Source organism: Cenococcum geophilum (genome assembly GCF_001692895.1).
Source record: "Cenococcum geophilum 1.58 unplaced genomic scaffold K441scaffold_100, whole genome shotgun sequence".
NCBI classification, from domain to species: domain Eukaryota; kingdom Fungi; phylum Ascomycota; class Dothideomycetes; order Gloniales; family Gloniaceae; genus Cenococcum; species Cenococcum geophilum.
Genome location: NW_027137658.1, coordinates 252,548 through 271,640, shown reverse-complemented (window position 1 = coordinate 271,640; position 19,093 = coordinate 252,548). Strand labels below are relative to the sequence as shown.

At 42.5% G+C, this 19,093-nt stretch overlaps 3 protein-coding genes across 3 annotated transcripts; 2 read left to right on the top strand and 1 right to left on the bottom strand.

Moving 5' to 3' along the window:
• Positions 1-1,748: 1,748 nt before the first annotated feature.
• Positions 1,749-2,769, top strand: K441DRAFT_671458 (uncharacterized protein). The gene has a single exon (XM_067650423.1). The coding sequence runs from the start codon at positions 1,840-1,842 to the stop codon at positions 2,644-2,646; it is 807 nt and encodes a 268-aa protein (XP_067496521.1). The 5' UTR covers positions 1,749-1,839; the 3' UTR covers positions 2,647-2,769.
• Positions 2,770-3,245: 476 nt separating this feature from the next.
• On the bottom strand, positions 3,246-5,634 carry K441DRAFT_623748 (carbohydrate-binding module family 18 protein). Its single transcript, XM_067646053.1, has 4 exons — positions 4,961-5,634; positions 4,780-4,897; positions 4,350-4,709; positions 3,246-4,265 (listed from the first exon to the last, which is right to left on the bottom strand). Exons 1-4 carry the CDS (start codon positions 5,352-5,354, stop codon positions 3,563-3,565), a joined length of 1,575 nt encoding a protein of 524 aa, XP_067496520.1. The 5' UTR covers positions 5,355-5,634; the 3' UTR covers positions 3,246-3,562.
• Positions 5,635-6,480: 846 nt separating this feature from the next.
• K441DRAFT_671453 (glycoside hydrolase family 55 protein) lies at positions 6,481-12,190 on the top strand. Its single transcript, XM_067650422.1, has 7 exons — positions 6,481-6,698; positions 6,897-7,444; positions 7,514-8,538; positions 8,615-9,855; positions 9,955-10,287; positions 10,340-10,432; positions 10,518-12,190. The coding sequence occupies exons 1-7, from the start codon at positions 6,553-6,555 to the stop codon at positions 11,785-11,787; spliced, it is 4,656 nt and encodes a 1,551-aa protein (XP_067496519.1). The 5' UTR covers positions 6,481-6,552; the 3' UTR covers positions 11,788-12,190.
• Positions 12,191-19,093: the final 6,903 nt, after the last annotated feature.

The following is a 19,093-nucleotide window of genomic DNA, read 5'->3' as shown; positions in this document are numbered from 1 at the left end:
ATATCGCCTATATCTTTTAGCTCTGGGTAGGATAAGGTAAAGTAACCCTACTTATTATAGTTAAAGCACGTAGCTAAGATAGGGTCGATTGGAGTATTGCGGCGAATACTAGTTAATAGCGTGGTATATAACTAGTTAGGTGAGGCTTATTAGTGCGTAGTTATAACCGCCTTTAGTAAAAGAGTAGTTATAATTTGTCTTCCTGCTCTAGCTTTTATAGGTATAGCTGGCAAGTTCTAATTATTATAGAGTTGCTTCTGCTGATTTAGGTAAGTATTAATTTGCTTTAGTTCTAAGTCTAATAATAGGTAATAAGCTGCGAGTCTTTTATAGGTTAGTAAGTTATTTAAGATTACCATAATCTTTTCTTATAGCTGGATTATTAGCTTATTATATAGGTCTAATTAGTAGTTTTTAAGGGGGACCTAGCCTTCTCCTGTAAGGTATAGGAATTAAGTTTAGAATTTAGTAAAGGGTTAGTTTAGTTTTATTATTAGGCGATTATAGTTATAACGAGCATTTTGTACTTTATTTGGGTTAATATAAATAGCTACTAGGTACTGTATTATCTTATTAACAGATATAAATTAGATAAGGGAGTCATCCTTAAACTTAGCTTAAAGGTACCGTTAGGCGTCCCCAGTAGTTTAACTAAAGAGGTAGAGTATTTTGGCTTCTTTAAAAAGGAAATAGTTATAGTTAATACGGAGCTTTCCTTATACTTAAATCCTCTAATTCTTAAAGGTAGGGTCTATCCTATTGGATAATGGTAGGGGGTTAGGGAGCTTAACGGACTTTAATTACTTCATTATTGTATCCGTACTCCCTAGTGTATCACATTTAGTAGAGTAAATAGGTCGGCTAGGGCTTTAAGAAGGGGAAGCTAAGCTATTTTATAGGGCTATAAGGCTTTCTAGGATCTCTTATAGGGTCTCTTATATATTTCTCGCTTTAAGATAATTGGCTTCCTAGCTGGCTGCGAGGGCATAAATCTACTCGCGTACGTCTATAATGTTATTATTATCTTTAATTTCTAATCCTAATTAAATCTTAGGTTCCTCTTAGGTAGAGGCAGCTCTCTTAAATAAGCTTACTTTAGGTACCATCGTTAGCTTCCTAAGGTTCGTCGGTATTGTATGCTTTAGTTTTAATTCTAGGGGTATAGGTCCAGTCCTATCTGGCTTATAAGGTGGGATATTATCTAGGCCTTCCCAGGTAATATAGAGTTGTTTTGGTGTCTAAGTATAGCGCGTTAATGCGTTGTTACAGACAAAGTTTCTTTAGGGTGGGATATTATTAAGGCCTTCCCAGGTAAGGTAGGGAGAGCTTAGTATAATGTTACGGCTTAAACAAATGCCTCTAAACTAAAGCTTAAACGAATGCTGTATTACGAAGATACTAAGCTAAAGAGAAGGAAAAGGGGTCGCTAGGACCGATGTAAACAAATATGTAGGGTGAGCCGCTAAGGCGCTAGCTTTGGGCGGGCCAATCGCAGGTCGGCAGAATATGGCAGAATTTGGCAGGTAACGTGCGATAGCGCCGTTACATTTACAGAGAATTGTAATATATCCTAGCCGTTATAAAAGTTGGGCTTTTAAACGTATTGGTTACACCTTATTAGCGAAAGGAGAGTTAGACTCTTTTACACATACCTAAGTAGTTAGCTCGCTTCTATATCCGGCTACGGCCTTCGGAAGTGCGGTTAAATAAGATTTAACAGTCTCTTAGGTATATAAAGCCAACCAGAAGCCCTAGCGAGCGGCATTAACTACTTCTTATTCTTCTTTAACAACAACAACCGAAATTTAAAATTTTGCATCGTCATTTTTCATTATAATTATGATGTCAACCTTGGGTGCAAAACAGCCAGAAGAGGCACAGCTGCCCCCTTACCCTACCTACGAAGCGCTTATCGAGGAAGGGCGTCACGGAACCAGTATGCTCGTTGGTCTCTCCCCCTCCGCCCGACGCATCTTCTGGTCTCTCTCTGGCCCCCTCACTACATCCATCTCAGTCATGTCGAGCCCCCATAATCCAGATTCTCTAGAACCGTACTTCCAACCCGGCACCAGCACCTGGCACGCAATCTCGCAATCGCCACTTACTAAGACCAAGGTTTCGTCTATCACGGTGCAGGTTTACGAGTTTGAGATGTGGGAGGAGCAGTGGCTGGATATGCATCGCGACCACTCGGAGCCTGATGGCGGGGAGGAGAATGGGGAGGGGGTGCTGTGGGGAGAGCTGTCTGATTACAATGAAGAGGAGGATGAGGAAGGGGAAGGGGAAGGGGCGGAGCATTTGTTGATGTGCTGTGGGGAGAAACGACCGAGGGGGAAGGCGGTTAGTGTGGCGGTTAAGCCTGCTGCGTCGCACGGGTTCGTCACGATTCATGACTACCTGTCCGCGGTGCATCCGTGGCTGATGAGCTTGCGGGAGGATATCTTGGGGGCCATTGGGATGTATGAGGGTGTTATATGTGATATGGATGGTGATTGCGTGCCGATTGCGCCGTCGTTGGGGGCGGATCTTATGGTGAATTATAATGCGCCGGGGCGCTTAATGATGTGCAATAAGCCGATCTGGATTAAGCAGACGAGGAACCCGCCTAGGCTTGATGTTACTTCTCCTAGTTGGCTAAATGGCTAATTCTACTTGGCTATTCCAGTTTCGGGAATGCAAAGGGGTAGCGGGTTATTGGGAATCTGACCATTTCTTTAGGACAGCGGTAGAGGGATACCCCCCACTAATTGAGTTTAGTTCCTCCCGGATTAAGTGAGAATATCATGTGAATTTAAGTTGTTTGCATCTGCATCAGTGCGTGACCGTCGCGCGCCTATAACCCAAAATATTACCTCGTATTTGCCTTACCTATTCCCACCCCATCCTCTAACTATTAAGCGCCTCCGCGGCCGCCCGGCTGGCTCTCTTTGCGTTAATACATCGATTTGTCGCAAGCCATTAGCATTCGAACAGAATACCGGGTATACTACGCGTATAGTCGTAGGCGTGGGCGCGGGTGTAGGTGCGGACGCAGGCGCGGGTGCGGGCATGCTTATAGAGGCAGTTCGTAAACATTAAACAGAGGCAGCACCTAAATAAGTTCATGTGGCGCCTTATAGAGTACTGCGCAATTAAGGTGTTACGGTTATATGAGTAATAATAATTTGATTTTCGCGATGCAGATGCAAACAACTTATTTTCACGTGATATTCTAACTTAATCCGGGAGGAACAAACTCAATCAGTGGGGGGTGTCAGTGTATCAATTAGGGGGTGTCCCTTTACAGCTGTCCTTTCTTTATAACTATATCAAAGTTAGAATACAGTATATAACAATCTAAATTTGTTCTCCAGCATATCTAGCTTTAACTTAAGCTAAGAAGTTGCCGTTGCAGAGGCACAATACGAGCTCCCAAAAGAAATCACAGTGCTTGCAACAGCAGTACCACAAGCACCATTAGCACAATCCCGAATACCATATCCAAAATTAACATTACTACAGAGACAAGCCGCATTGGAAGTACTAGCACACCCGAGAGTCGAGTATTGACCTACATATTGCTCTAGCAGACTTGGCCACAAGAATGAAGAGCAGAAACGCCTGTAGCTGCCGTCGTTGGAGTGGCTGTTTGGGTGGCAGGCGCGGACGAACAGTAAGCACTTTCGAAGGCTATTACGGTACTGGCGACGGCAGTGCCACAGGCTCCATTGGAGCAGTCGCGAACACCGTAGCCGAAATTGACGTTGTTGCAAAGACAGGCTGGGTCTGGAGTAGAGCATCCAAGACTTGAGTATTGGCCGAGCATGTTGAAGCAAGTTTGACCACAGGAAGGAAGACTAGAGATGCCTGTCACTGTGGAGCTAGTAGTTGTCGATGATGGATTGGTTGTTTGGGTGGCAAGCGCAGACGAACAGTAAGCACTTTCAAAGGCGATTACGGTACTGGCAACGGCAGTGCCACAGGCTCCATTCGAGCAGTCACGTATTCCGTAGCCGAAATTGACGTTGTTGCGAAGGCAGCCGGGATCGGGACTGGAGCATCCGAGAGTTGAGTATTGTCCGAGCATGTTGCTAAAACGGGTTTGGCCACAGGAAGGAAGAGAGGAAATCGCTGTAATTGTAGAGCTAGTAGTTATCGACGATGAGGAGGACGTGCTGGTTGTCGTTGTTGGGGGCAAAGATTTTGTACTGCTGGTAGTTGTAGGTTGGGTCGTCGAAGAAGTTGTACTCGAGGAAAGAGAACTGCAGCTCCCGAATTGAGGTTGGCTATGTACCGAGTTAACCCCGCATCTAATGATAGCGACAATAAGATACAAAGGCAGGAAGTGTGAAAGAAAGCTTGGAACTCACCATCCCACTCCACAATCCGATATAAGTGACCCGCAAAGCCCATCTTTGTTACAGCAATTCCCATAAACCACGTTACAAGTGGTGAAATTCGCCCCTCCACAGGTGCCATCAGTTGTATTCCCACTTAGCCAAGAGGGCAAGGTTGGATTTACGGCTGGTCTTGTGCAGTTGCCCGACTGGCATACACCAGTGCCACAAAAAGCAGAGCCAGTACCACATGTCCCGTTCATGTTGCAGCAGTCGCCCCATACTCCGGCACAGAGACGGTTCCCATACTGGTAGCCACATGTGCCGTCCGTGCCATAGATATTTTCGCCCACGCAGGCGCCCTCGTAGCAAGTGCCTGGCGAACAGTCCGCTCTAAGATTTGGGTTCTCGTTAGTACGAAACTATTTAAAGTCATGACAAGCTGGAGATATAGGTGACTTACGTGGTGTTACCACAGGTCCAGGTTTCTGCATTGCAGCATTGATATGCGGTGCCGAGACATGTGGCATTCTGGTTCGGGGGACCACAGAGTCCGGCTGTGGCTCTCAGGGGCTCAATGACTGTTCATATGAGATTCATTTATTAGTTTCTGCAACCCATAGATGCTATGGTTTGGTACTTACACCCGGCAACGCAGTACTCGCTATTTGGCTGGATATTCGAACAATCTAGGTCCAACTCGGGGTTCAACGTAAAGAACGCCTGAACCGTGATTCCGTATCTATCAGCCAGCTGGGTACACGTATAGTAGTTGACGTCGCTATACGTACTGGCAGAGTAGCGGCAGTTGACCTGACCCGGCTGGACGTTTCCAGTGCTGATTATGCTAGTGATGTTGGAAGTGGCAGTAGTGGCGTTGGAGGTGGTTGTGGAAGTAGTCACGGCACGACGAAGATTGGCCTTTGGCCATGTAGCGGGTTGGCACTGGTTTGACGCGTTAACCGTAAATATGGAGAGAAGGAAAAGTGTAAAGGAGAGAAAATTGGGCGACCGAGTCTGCCCACGAAAGAACTTCATGGCTGTTGTGAGAAAGTAGAAGTTTGATAATGGGAAGTTGAGCGCCCTTTGAGCAACAGAAGACCACGGTTAGAGAATGTTAAATATATGGTGGAGGTAATAGTGGCCCCTCTCTTGTGCAACTTCACAAAGTAGGATATGGCAGGGATTTTCATAAGTATTAATTGGAAAGCAGGAAAGAAATTCGACTGCAAGAAAACCCCTAGTCGCTTCGACCCATGACGAGCTTTGGTCAGCCCCGAGGTCGAGATGAATGGGTTGCATGATTCCTAGATTGTCAAGATGCAGTGACTGAGAAAGGAAGGCGAAATCACGCAACGTTAAATTTGCGGAGGTACAGGCCGTGATGTTTGTTACACCGCCCGCGCTCGCAGGGATTGTTTTACATGGGCAGAATGATTTGGTTAGTGGCAGAACCAGGGCGGTGTAACAAACATCACGGCCTGTACCTCCGTAAGATTTGGTATCGCGTGACTTCGTCGTGTCGACCTCGGATTAAGGTCTGGGGGGGAGAGTAGCAAGCTGCATTCGTCCCTGCAGAACTCCCGCTGCAGGTAGAAGCTTTGGCCACCGCGTGCACGCAGCCACCGCATGCACAGCACCAAAATACGTCTTTTTCAAATACTTATATCTCAACAACTATAAGAGCTATTTATATAAAATTTTAAATATGGCTTATCGAATATTAAATAAAGCTCTTTGTGAAATAAAAATATAAACATAATATTATTTTATATTATAATATAATTTTTATTATTTTAGTTTATAAAAGGCTTCATCTACAATTTAATAAGCTATATTTAAAATTCTAGATAAATAGCTTTTGCGATTGTTAAGATATTAAGTATTTGAAATCGTGCCGTGCATGCGGTGGCCAAAGCTTCTACGAGACACGAAAAGACATTGTTAATAGGGTGATGATAGTTACATCCGATGCAAACTTACGAGAAACAATAAATGTGGATTTTAGCTTTGAATTTACCCGGGGAATTGGACTCACATTCACCGCACGTGGCCTGATTATATTCAACCCCTTTTTGCGACACGGTCATGCACGAGAATGTTATCGAATGCTCTATATCAGTAGATGTCAGTCACTACTATACCATGTTAAACAATCGTCAAGCAAGAGAGGATTTTGCTCGTTCCCTCTCCATCTTGAGTTGGGAATCTCGACTCTACCAAGTTGCCCAATAACATGGTTTTCTTACGGTTTATCGCGTACCTTGTGGCATTCCTTTTTCTTCGCTTAAGTTATTTTGTGGTGGCTCAATTCTTACAAGATTATGATGAGAGGACTATACCCGGCACTACCGCAGGTACCACTGTCCAAGCGTATTTCTAGTAAGTAGCTTGAGCGTTGATTTCTGTCTTTTATAGTCGCCCTGTTCGTGTCTGAGGACTATTCTGTGTCGTTGGAGAATTTCGATTCTTCAGTGAGCAAGATGTTACTTTTAACGCAGGGGGTAGACATATGTACAAGTATATGTACACAAGTGAATATACATCTCAAAACTGTCTTTGCTGACTACGGTTTTAAAGCCAGCCTACCATAAACGATGCCTGGCAGCAAGTTATCGACCTCTCCCCAGAGTCTGTATACCTCGTTTACAACTGTTATTACATGAAAGACATATGCAAAAACGGCTACAATTGGTACCAGACTACGCGGGGGAAGCTACCACACCCCAATAGCGGCCTTCCTAATTATATCTTTGGCTATGATTTCAACACGGGAAAAAGCTCGACAACTCGGCGAACGCAGCGCGGCAAGCACTCATGTCCAACCACTGGAGCATTAACATGGAAAAACATACACATTTGCCCCGAGGTTGATCAGAGGACCGTCATGCGTCAGGACGGCGCCTGGTTCTCGACCGCACTCGAGCCCAACACCGATATAAACGGCATCATAAACTTGCGCAACGCCCAGAACCAGGTGACTGAGTTATCAAAGGTCAGATACACTTGTGATGAGTTTCCACCTGCTACTTGGGTGGAAGGCGGTGACAACACTGATGGAAGTACTCCAGCGCAAACTCGTTGTGCCGGGATGCGCTGTGGTGCAGGTGTCAAGGCCGAGCAAAACTGTATGCAATTTCGAGTGTTACATCCTCAAATCCTCAAAAAAAGGGTATTGCTGACTCTCGACGTTGCAGGGCAAGCCACTTCCCACGGGGCCCTGCGTAAGGCACTAGAGAAGCTTATAGACCAAAGGCAGGAAATGTATCAACAGTTTCCCTTTTACCAACCAAAGAACAGCGTCGTCCTCTTCGGCTTCGTCCAGAATAACGTGGCCGATGGCTACGCGGCCCGCATCTGGACGTACTCGGACCCGGCCATGTCCCAGGTAGAGGCAACAGACCACGTCACACAAGCAAAGAAGCGTGCAGCTGGAGAAGCAGGCAACTTCACGTTCCCGACCCATCGTTGGCCGGCGGAACTGAATATCACAGAGCTCGAGGACCGTATCAAGTCCGGTCATGGAACTGAATTCCTCGTGCCTGCAAATGATTCGTGGGTGAACTGGTCTGATCTAACTGGTTCGACTATGCATATGCCTGAGATGAACGGCACGGATCGGCAATTCCGCTTTGATTTCGATGATTACGATGAGGAGGACCAAAGTGAAGATGAAGAGGAAGTTAAAGAGGCTCGGCACGAGCCGGAGCTTAAGGAGGCAGTCACATGGACCAAACGCCAGCCCGTTTTAGGCAAGGCTAGGGTGAGGAGTATATCTTATGCCAACATCACTCCCCTCCTGAAGAGAGCCACCTCGCAACAACTTCAAGATGCGCGAACCGTCGTCGAGCAGGCCCTGGTCGAGTCGTCCAAGCTTAACCAGGCCCGTCTGGCAAAGCCGCTGCGCAACACATACGGATTGAAGCCTGGGACTGTGGTGGGGAGAAGCATCGTCCCAGAAGGAAATGCCACAACGAACCCGAACCAAGATGTCACACCTCTCTTGCAAATCACCGACCAAATTGCTGAGGCTGCAGCTCTCGTGGCCGAGGCGGACGCTGTAGCAACGACAGGAAATGCCACCAAGCGCGCAGTTGCTGCTGCGGGCACATACTGGATGCAGAGTCTTGCTCGGAAAGGCACTGTTCCTTGGGGCAACGACCCAGAATACGTCGTCTTCCGCAACGTGCTCGACTATGGCGCGGTGGGCGATGGTGTTACGGTGAGTCCGCAGAATGAGATCCCCCCTTCAATCATAAACGGTCTCACTGGACTTATGCTGACTGTCACCCGTCTAGGATGATACGAAAGCCATCAAGAGTGCGATGAATAATGGGACTCGATGCGGTGAGAAATGCAACGGTTCCACAACTAAGAACGCCATCGTATATTTCCCCCCAGGGACGTACCTGATATCTACCACGATTCCCATGCCATTTGGAACCCAGGTTATTGGCGACGCAAATGACCGGCCGACGCTCCTGGCCTCCCAGAGCTTCCTAGGTCTGGGCGTCTTATCTACAGATGAATATACTGGTGGAGGCAAGGGCATCGACGGAGGTGACCAGGTGTATTACGTCAATACGGCCAACTTCTACCGGCAGATCCGGAACGTCGTCATAGACATCACGAAGGCCCAGGCGCAAAACATCTCGTGTCTCCACTACCAGGTCGCGCAAGCAACCAGCCTTGAAAACGCGGAACTCGTGGCCGCGTCGGGTTCCACTCAAATTGGAATGTATGCTGAGAATGGCAGTGGTGGCCAGATATCCGATGTCACTTTCACGGGCGGCGCGATGGGTATCTATGGAGGCAACCAGCAGTTCACGGCCCAGCGCCTTACATTCAACGGCTGTACGATCGGTGTCCATGTTATTTGGGACTGGGGATGGGTGTGGAAGTCCATCAACATGACCAACGTGAATGTGGGATTCAAGCTCGTCCCTGACGAAGGTACAGGCAACATTGGATCCGTCTCCATCTTCGACTCATCCTTCACAAACGCCGGCACAGCTGTTGTCATAGCCCCGCCAACATCCAGTCCCGGGACCGGCAGCACAGGAGTTTTGCTTGAGAATGTCGCCCTGTCAGGAGTTACTGCTGCCGTCGCGGACACCAGCGGCAAGACCATTCTGGACGGATCCTCGGCCGTGGTGAGCGAGTGGGCTCTGGGACCAGTCTACGAAGGCTCGACGAGTTCTCGCAGCTTTTCTGAGGGGGGCAAGATTGGAAACTACCGAAGACATTCGACCCTTCTCGATTCTACCGGGGCGTACTTTGAGCGTGCCAAGCCTCAGTACGAAGATCACGCTGTGGGTGATTTCCTCCACGTGAAGGACATGGGTGCCACAGGTGATGGGTCCACGGACGACACTGCAGCTTTTCAGGCAGCGCTCTATGCGAGTTTGGGCAAGATTCTGTTTGTAGACGCTGGGTCGTACATTCTGACCTCGACGGTGACAATCCCATCGGGAGCCAAGATCGTTGGGGAAACCTGGTCGCAATTGGTTGCCTCGGGGTCATATTTCGAGGATGTGAAGTAAGTTGTATTCCATTTTTCTGTTACCCAGCCACAAACCCACACATTCCGTACCAATTTTTCGGTCTTGCTCCTCTCCTTGCTGACGACGAGCTTTAGCAACCCTAAAGTCCTGCTCAAAGTCGGGAACGCCGGCGATGTCGGGGACGTGGAGATGCAGGACCTTCTTTTCACAACCCGTGGAGCAACAGCCGGCCTGATTCTGGTAGAGTGGAATATTCAAGCTGCGAGCGCTGGATCTGCCGGTCTTTGGGACTGCCACGCCCGTATTGGAGGTGCCACTGGATCCCAGCTGACGCCTACGGAGTGCCCCGCCGTGACGAGCGGTATTGATCAGGGATGCAGCGCCGCCAGTCTGATGATGCACCTAACGTCGTCGGCATCGGGCTATTTCGAAAATATGTGGCTCTGGGGCTCGGATCACATGATTGAGTAAGTGATGCATCCTCGAATTGAAGAATGTAATGACTGACCCGGCCAATAGTGACCCCGATCTAAATGACGCCAATAACACTATGGTGCAAAACACCATCTACATCGCGCGTGGCTTCTTGATCGAGAGCACACATCCTACATGGTAAGCTTGTTTCCTTTCTCCTGTTTCAGCCCCCTTTAAACTGGCGATTTCGGGTTTGGGTTAGAGTTGACATCGAGATCGAAAGGCTTTACGCTACTACATCCGAGCATTCCGTTTTCTATCAGTACAATTTTAACGGAGCGGCGAATATCTTCGCCGGCTTCTTACAGACCGAGTCGCCCTACTTCCAGCCAACACCACCGCCACCGGCGCCTTTTGCGGCTGTCGTTGGCAACTTTTCCGGTGATCCCGATTATTCGTGTGCCGCTAATAATAACTTCAGCGGATGTGATGGGTCTTGGTCTGTTATAATGACAAAGTCTGAGAACATATTCATTGCAAGCGCGGGCCTTTATTCTTGGTTCACTTCTTATTCGCAAAGCTGTATCGACTCGCAAGCATGCCAAAAATCGCTTATGCTCCTCGACTCCAACTATGCCAACGTGCGTATCCAGAACCTCATCACCATTGGCGCTAAGTATATGGCCGTCATGGATGGCAACGGAATTCCAGCTCTCGATAATCTTAACGTGAACACTCACCCCGACTGGTCTCAGATCTCCATTCTGGACGTTGGTAGCAACGGCACGAACTTCAGCGAAACTATTTGGATTGATCCCTCGATCTGGGACATGGATCAGCCGCAGTTCACCTGCTCGCCTCCGTGTAATGTCAAGATACCACCTTGGACTGGCGCAACTAGTACCGTCAACTATCCTCTACTCACAGTCAGCGAAGGAACCTGGACGAGCACCATCACCCGGCCGCCCATGACTATATCGCAATGGGTGTTTGAGGTGGTGACGCTGACCCAAGACAACAGCCAAGATAAGATCAAACGTCAAGGCTTCTCGGAATTCTGGCCCGTTCCGGCAACCACACCTGGCTGGCCCTCAGTCATCTACACTGGGTTGGACGGATCATTAACGACAACAGCGCCCACCAAGACCTTTCCCACACCTCCTGTATTCATTGGCCCTAGCGCGCCTCCTCCACCCACAGGAAGCTGGCCCAAACGTGCCATCCAGCCCATTGTGGGCCTGCTCGACCAGCCCCAGGTCATTGAGTGTGATTACCTTGACTTTAATACTCCGTGCTTCCCCCAGCCGTGGATCATATTCGGCGACAACAGCACCTACACAGACCCCGGTGACGACGACGACGACGAGAATTGGGAGGAGCTCCAAACCACCTGTCCGACCCCGACCATTACCTCGTCCACCTCCACCACACCCACAACCACCCAATCAGCCACACCCGAGCCCTCGCCCCCCCTTTCCGTACAACGGCGGTTTCGGCACGGTCGATATCACGATCTCGCTCGAGATCAAGCCCAAGTGCGATTGGATCTATAACTTTGACGAGTGCACAGAGTATTTGGCTGTGCCTGAGAATAGCTGCAACTGCAACGGTGTCAATGGGAAACAGGGCGGTGTAGTGACGAATAATTGCCACGAGTGGAGGATGGACCCGAATCTTAGTTTTTGAGTATCACAGTGTACGAGACCCCTTGAATTAAAATGCAGTTGTCTTGTTTGTAGTTGTCTTGTCGGCTAGGTTGAAAGCCCAGATTTTATTATAATACACTCTTGCTCCTTAGCTTAGTATCTTCGTAATACAGCATTTATTCGCTTCATCTTGCAAGCATATATTTAAGCCTCTGTCGAGATATTTTTTAATAGTTCGAGCCGTCACATAAACGACTTAATACTTTAGCTAGAAAGATTCCTTATAGAAGAATACATAAATAGATAATAGTTGTAGGAATATCTAAAGAATTATATCTATAGTATATTAAAGAAAAGAAATGAATAAAGTACTAGCTAAAAGTAGACTAAGTATAACTAGAATTAAACTAATAGTTAGGAAAAGAGGAGGCCTATAGAACTTAACGGAGCTAGTAATAGACCCTTAAACCCTTAAAGGAGTTTAAAAATAATACGTAAATTTATAAGTTAACTAGTAAGATTAGAAGTTTAAAGTATTAATAGATAGTAGAGAAATATGGAACTATATATCCCTATTAATAATTAAAAGAATAGGGCTGCTATATAGATAAAAGGAGCACCTATATCTATTAATAATAGTTTTAATATATCTAATAGCCTATAGCGGAGGCGTAATTAACCTTAAAATAGGACCTATTTAGCTAACTATTAAAGGAAGACTAATTTTAATATCTTTTAATATCCTACTAACGTACTTGCTAGGCGAGCCGTCACCCTAAGCAAGCCGTTACCCTTAAAACCCCACCAAAAATTAGAAAACCTATACTTTAATATTTTAACAACCACTTAATAATAAATTCTAATAATTTAGATTTAGACTTTTATATATACTTTATAGCTTCTATTAAAGTTATATAGTAACTAGTTTAGTAATTTTAAGATATTAAAATTTAGGGGCTAAAATAAAACCAAATTACTATATCTTAAAAACTACTAAACTAGTTACTATATAACTTTAATAGAAGCTATAAAGTATATATAAAAGTCTAAATCCAAATTATTAGAATTTATTATTAAGTAGTTATTAAGATATTAAAGTGCGGGTTTTCTAATTTTTAGTAGGATTTTAAGAGTAACGGCTTATATTATGGGACGAGGGTAGTAGCTACAAAGCGTATGTATTTAAGAAGTCTATAAAATATTACGCGATCAATTATAAGGATTAAGGGCGTAAGGAGGTAATATACCTACGCGTAGCTGATATAAGCTGTACGCGAGGTGTATATAAGAGCACGGGGCTCTCCTATAGAGGCCCCTGCGGTAGGGTTCTATAATACTACCCCCCCTTCTATAGAGGCGGAGCTCCGGCAACGCTGTGGTTACTATATATATATAGAAGGGACACTTAAGGTATAGAGAAGAAGAAAAGGGGGGTATCGCTAAAGGCTTAAAACAACGTTATATAATAGGGCTTAGCATCTAAAAATCTAACTAATTAGACAACTTTAACCGCCGGTTAAAGTTACTAGACATTTTAACGATATTCCGGTTATATAATTACACTTTACCGCAATCTAACGGCCATTTAATAGCAATTTGCCCTTAGGTAGTAATATATAACGGTTTAACTCTATAAGGGCTCCTATAGAGGATTAAGTATAAAGTCTTTACTTAGGCCTAGTTTCTATAGGTTTATATAGTAAAAGTCGCTAATTAGATCCTTTATATTTTTAAAGTCTTCCTATAGTTGCTATTCTAGCTAGTTTATATTAAATCCTATATATATAGCTCTATAGTAGAGCCATCGTCCTCTACCTTTACTAAAGTATTTAGAGTTAATAATTCGTTTAACGGTCCACTTTTTATAGTTCTCGTTTTTGTTCTTATCTCGGATTAGTACTAATAGGGGTTTAGGCTATATCTGCCCTAGTAAGGGGTTAGGTTAATAGAGGTGTAATAGCTATAGGTAAAATATAGGCTATATCCCACGGGTAGCTAGGGTAGGTAGGAATTCTAGCTTATATATAGCTCCCCTATTAATAACTTATTTAATTAGATAGGGGCCAAGGTTCTTATAATTAAGTAACTTTATAGGCCTCTATATAGAGATATTGCGTATATCTAGCTATACCTAGTCGCTAACACGTATCTCTGGTAGTGGCGTTCTATAATAGTTAGTAAAGTAGGCCTACTTTGCTTAGGCCTAGGCCATTTCTCCCTTATAGTAGTTAAGTAGATTTTTTATACAGTTTGCATACTAGTCGGTAAGTAGTATTTTAAGGCGTTTTCTATATAGTAATTTCTTATTAATAGGTTCTAGTAGCTCTATGCTAGATTAGGGGTAATAACCCTTATTTACGAAGAACGGGGTAAGTCCTATAGTGGTTAAGACGTAGTTATTCGCTATAAATTTACCTAGTAGGAGGTAATCTACCTAGTTATCTTAACTATAGGCAACTACCTATTATAGGTACGCTTTTATACTAGTATTAGCGTTTTCCAGTTACTTAGTAGTTTTATAGTAAAAGGATATAGATATCTTGACGGAGATGCTAAGGCGTTAGCAGATTCGTCTCTATATATTAGAGTTAAATTATATACCTTAGTCGGACGTAATTAAGTTAGGTAACCTATATAGTCGGTAAACTTCGCGGAGAAAGGCGTTAGTAACGTCGCTAACGGCTACGCCTTTAGTTGGGACGTAGTGGCGCTCTTTTATAAGTTAGCATATTATTATAAGGATATTATTATAGGTACGGCTATATTATTTATAGGGTAGTAGGTTAATAACGAAATCTATAGCGATATCTACCCATCGTTGTATAGGTACTAGTAGAGGGTATAGTAGTCCTTAGTACTTTATATTAAAGGCCTTAGCGTGCTTGTGGCTATAGCAGGCGCCTATAAAGCATTTAACTAAGTTTATTATTTTTGGCCAGAAGTAGTATTGGCTAAGAAACTTATAGGTTTCTTTTTTACCTAAGTAGCCGCTTAATTGGAGGTTATAGGCTATTTAAATTAGTTGCCGTTATAGATTTTCTAAGTTAGGGATAAATAGGCGGCCTTTATAATAGAGCCTATTCTCTTTTACTTCTAAGGCTGCTATATTAATCTAGCCTAAGCTTTAAAGGTTAATAGGCAGCGTATAGGCGCTAGCGGTCTTTACGGTAATAAGTTAATATAGTAATAGGTTAATAGAGGCGTTATATACCGTAGTAATAAGCTCGTTAATTTTGGGAGGTAACTTTAGTTCTATAGTATAAAGCTAGGGTACAGTTGGCTCTATTATAGGTAGTATACCTAGGGCTAAATTTCGTGCTTTTAGGATCGTCTATTATTGGAACTAATTGCGGAGGTTATTTTTAAACTAAGGAAGGTCTTATAAGTGACGTATTAAGCTTATTACGGACGCTTTAAATATAATGTTACGACTACTTAGGGAAGAGTTAGAAGAAGCTAGTTGGTTAATCTAGGTACGGTTTAAGATAGAGCCGATAGAGCTATATAATAAAGAATAATAACTAAGGTTATATAATATAATCTATATAATCTGTATAATCTATATAATCTATAATAAAGCAAATAGAATACACGTATATTACGTATAAGAAGGATTTTATAAGAGTACGGTTGTGTATTTAAAGGACTACAGTCCCTACCTAGATAGTTCCTTCCTTATAGTAATTCTCAGAATACAATTAGAGTTAATTTATTAGGCAACCACTCCACCAGTTATTATTACGTTGTTAACTTTATTTGCATTACCTACACACCTAGCCTATTAACGAGCCTATCGTAGTACCTGCTATAAGGTTCCGTTATATAATTACTACCTAGTTACAGTATTAAATATAAAAAGTCAAATAATATGCCACTAAAAGCAGCTACTATAACGCCATTAACGGCGGTGTTATGCCTAAGCCCAACCCACTCGGCCATACAAACTAAAAAGATAGCAGTAGTGTCTCGCGACTGGACGGGCTGCTGGTTGGAATGCCTTATAAGCTCTCTAGCCCATACCACAGGTATAGGTAGCGCATTGCATAATAGGCGGCAACTACTTTAAGGACAGAAGGAAACACTAGTATAGTAGATACTAACTCTTAACAACCCATAACGGTCGGACAATTATAAAAAATAGTTAACTAATTAATAACAAATAATGCGGTGCTAGAAGAAAGGGTTAATAGGATAGGAGCGGCAAAGATTAAGTTACTATTAATTAAAAGGTATTTAGGAGAAAAAATTAAAGCTTAAAGAATTCCTTATGTAAATATACTTTAAGGTAATATAAAAAGGAGCAAAGCTGCTAATACCTATGGATTGAATAGTATATGCGGGACTATTCCTATTAGGAAGGGCACTTAAGTAGTTTAAGCCTTACCTTATGGAAATATAAGTAAATAGAATAACAACCACTAACTAAGAGGTACGATTTATATTCTTAAGCTAAGAAGGGTTTATAGAGCAACTTATATAAATATTTAGAGACTTAGAGGCAGTAACTATAGCGGAAAGAAAACTCTAAAATATTATATAATAAACCTTAGTAATTAAGTATATAACGTAGTTCTAAACACTAGCGATATAAGTTAAATAGAATAATAAGGCGCTTATAGCACAGTATAAATAAGGACTTAAGGCTAAAGTCTAGAATATAATTATCCTAATAGAAGATGTGGACACCCTATAGGAACTAATAAATTAAGTAATTAAGATTAATAATTGGATCTACTAAAGGGAATAGGCTAAGAAAGGCTAGAATAGAGTTCTATAGTTATATAAGGCGCAAAGTACGCAATAACTAAAGCTAAATTAGAAACTATAGTATAGCGCAGAGCTAATAGACCTAAGTAGTACTAAAGAAGCCTATAAGAGATAGAGTAAGAAACTATAGAAACCTAAAGGTTAAGAATTTAGTAATTATAGGACTAAGGAGCAGAGGCTAAATAAGGGATCTTAGCAGTAGAAGATATTTAGGCGGACTTTATAGCAAAGTTAATAGTTTAAAGATAAAGCTTATATAAATTATGGAAAATAAGGTTACTTTATAAGGGATTATAAAGATAGTTAGAGTTATTATATAATAAAGGGAACTAAACTAGTAGAAGATATATATGTATAAAGGGATAATAGTATACTGCAAGGAACAAAGGAATATTTGGTTAGAAGTTTTATATTTTATTATAATAACGTATACCAAATTTATAAAGACACTAAGTATAGTGTAAGCTATTGGCTATAGGAGCTAAAATCCTTAGAATATAGAGGAACTAACAAACTAGTTCGCAGATCGGATATTAAAGACGATAAATTTAATATAGGCGAAATATTCTATAACGATAAGGCAATAAAGGCAGCTTACTAGGAGTATATAGACCTTAGAAATGTTATATAAGAGGTAAAGGATAATTCTACTACAGAATAGGAAACATTAGTAGGGATTAAGACCCTACTAGATATAATATCTATTGTTTTATAAGACGTAAGAGAAGTAGGACAGCGAACTACTTTAGTATTTAATAAAGGTAAAAGGCTAAAGGCTTAAGATTCTTAAGACAAGATAAGAGATAACTAAGATTCTTAAGATAAGATAAGGTAAACCTAGGGACCTATAATAGACAAAAACCAATAGAGTAGAGCAGTAGCTTAGTTTAAAGATATACAAATAAGCTCGGGATAGAGTTTCCTATAGGTATAAGATTCTTAAGATAAAATAAGTAAGGTTTAGGACTCTTAAGATAAGATAAAAATACCTAAGTCTAGCTAGACTAAGGTAGGAGCTAAGCGTGAGATAAAAGTAAGCTTAGGATTAAGAATCCTATAGAACTAAGACTTTAAGATATAAATAAGGACTATTAATAAGATTAAGAAGTAAGACGACTTTAAGGATCCACTTATAAGACGTGAAAAGAAAGAAACTATAGAGGAATTTAGAGCAAGAATTACCTTATAGTAAGACCAAAAACTAAATAAAAGATCTAGTATACTAGGTCGTATAAGGGATAGAGTACTTATATAAAGAATTACTAATAGGCCTAGAGTAGGCATACTAAGAGCTAAGTAGCTTACTAAGCTAGAATAAGAGGAGGATCTAGGGATCCTAACTAGGTTTAAAGAATGACATATAAAAGGCTGTTATAACGTAGTAATAAAAAGATACTTCCTTATGGACGAGCCGTACACACTTAAAGGGTTATACTAAAAGTGGTATAGATAGCAACACAATAATAAATAGGAAGATTTCTATATATAGTTAGACGAGAAAGTTGTCCCAGACCACCTAATTATAGAAAAGGCTATAAGTTATATTAAAAGAGCCTTAATTATAATATTAAAGGATCTAAAGGAGTAATTAGAGGACGAGAGAAGCAAAAGGCAAATCTTAGTACCTATAAACGAAGTCGTAACGCTTAGATCAATATAAGGAAGGTTTAAACTTAAAAATAAAGACAAGCTAAGAGTTAACCTAAGACACTAAGTATATTATATATTAGTATAAATTGCATATATAGATAATGCGTATAATATATATAGAACACTAAAGAATAAGCACCGGAAGTACCTAGTAAGGATATATTAGGCACTAGATAAGGCGAAATATAAGAACGCTAAGTATATATATAGTTGGCATCTAGTAGAAGTATCCCTTAACCCGCCGACGTCTACTGAGTATATGGTCCGTGCGGGAACACCAGAATGAGAAGTACGCGTATAGCCTAAGTAGATTTAATCAATACAATACTATCAAATATGCCCTCCAATCGTACTTCCAATGATATAGACTTTGTTCAGCCGACTTAATATAACGTTTAACCAAATCGGGTCGCTAAAAGCCCACCACCGGAACCGTGGCCGCTGCCCAATTTTACAACGGCTTCATATTTCTAATCACGACGATTTAATTGCAATGGTCTTATTGGTTAATTCTTATCGATACCAAGTGGACGAATTTCGGCGGGTTAAGGGATAAAGCTAAAGGGACTTAATACTTTAGCCAGGAAGATTTCTTATAGAAGAATGCCTAGATAGACGATAGTAGTAGAAATGCCTAGAAAATATATATCTATAGTAACGTATTTAATCACCAAGACCGCTAGATCACCGAGACCGCCAAAAATGCTTAGCACGACCAACTCAATCTACGTAATCGTCATTATCACTATAGGAAGTATCTGAAAATATATACTGCGTACTCGCAGCAGACTTAGGA

Bases quoted from the DNA above. Each gene is read 5' to 3' on its own strand.
- K441DRAFT_671458 (XM_067650423.1), top strand. From the start codon at position 1,840: ATGATGTCAACCTTGGGTGCAAAACAGCCAGAAGAGGCACAGCTGCCC.
- K441DRAFT_623748 (XM_067646053.1), bottom strand. From the start codon at position 5,354: ATGAAGTTCTTTCGTGGGCAGACTCGGTCGCCCAATTTTCTCTCCTTT. The intron at 4,710-4,779 runs GTAAGTCACCTA...CCCAAATCTTAG, and splicing joins TGGACCTGTGGTAACACCAC to AGCGGACTGTTCGCCAGGCA. The intron at 4,266-4,349 runs GTGAGTTCCAAG...CTCGGTACATAG, and splicing joins TCGGATTGTGGAGTGGGATG to CCAACCTCAATTCGGGAGCT.
- K441DRAFT_671453 (XM_067650422.1), top strand. From the start codon at position 6,553: ATGGTTTTCTTACGGTTTATCGCGTACCTTGTGGCATTCCTTTTTCTT. The intron at 9,856-9,954 runs GTAAGTTGTATT...GACGAGCTTTAG, and splicing joins TCATATTTCGAGGATGTGAA to CAACCCTAAAGTCCTGCTCA. The intron at 10,288-10,339 runs GTAAGTGATGCA...CCCGGCCAATAG, and splicing joins GGCTCGGATCACATGATTGA to TGACCCCGATCTAAATGACG.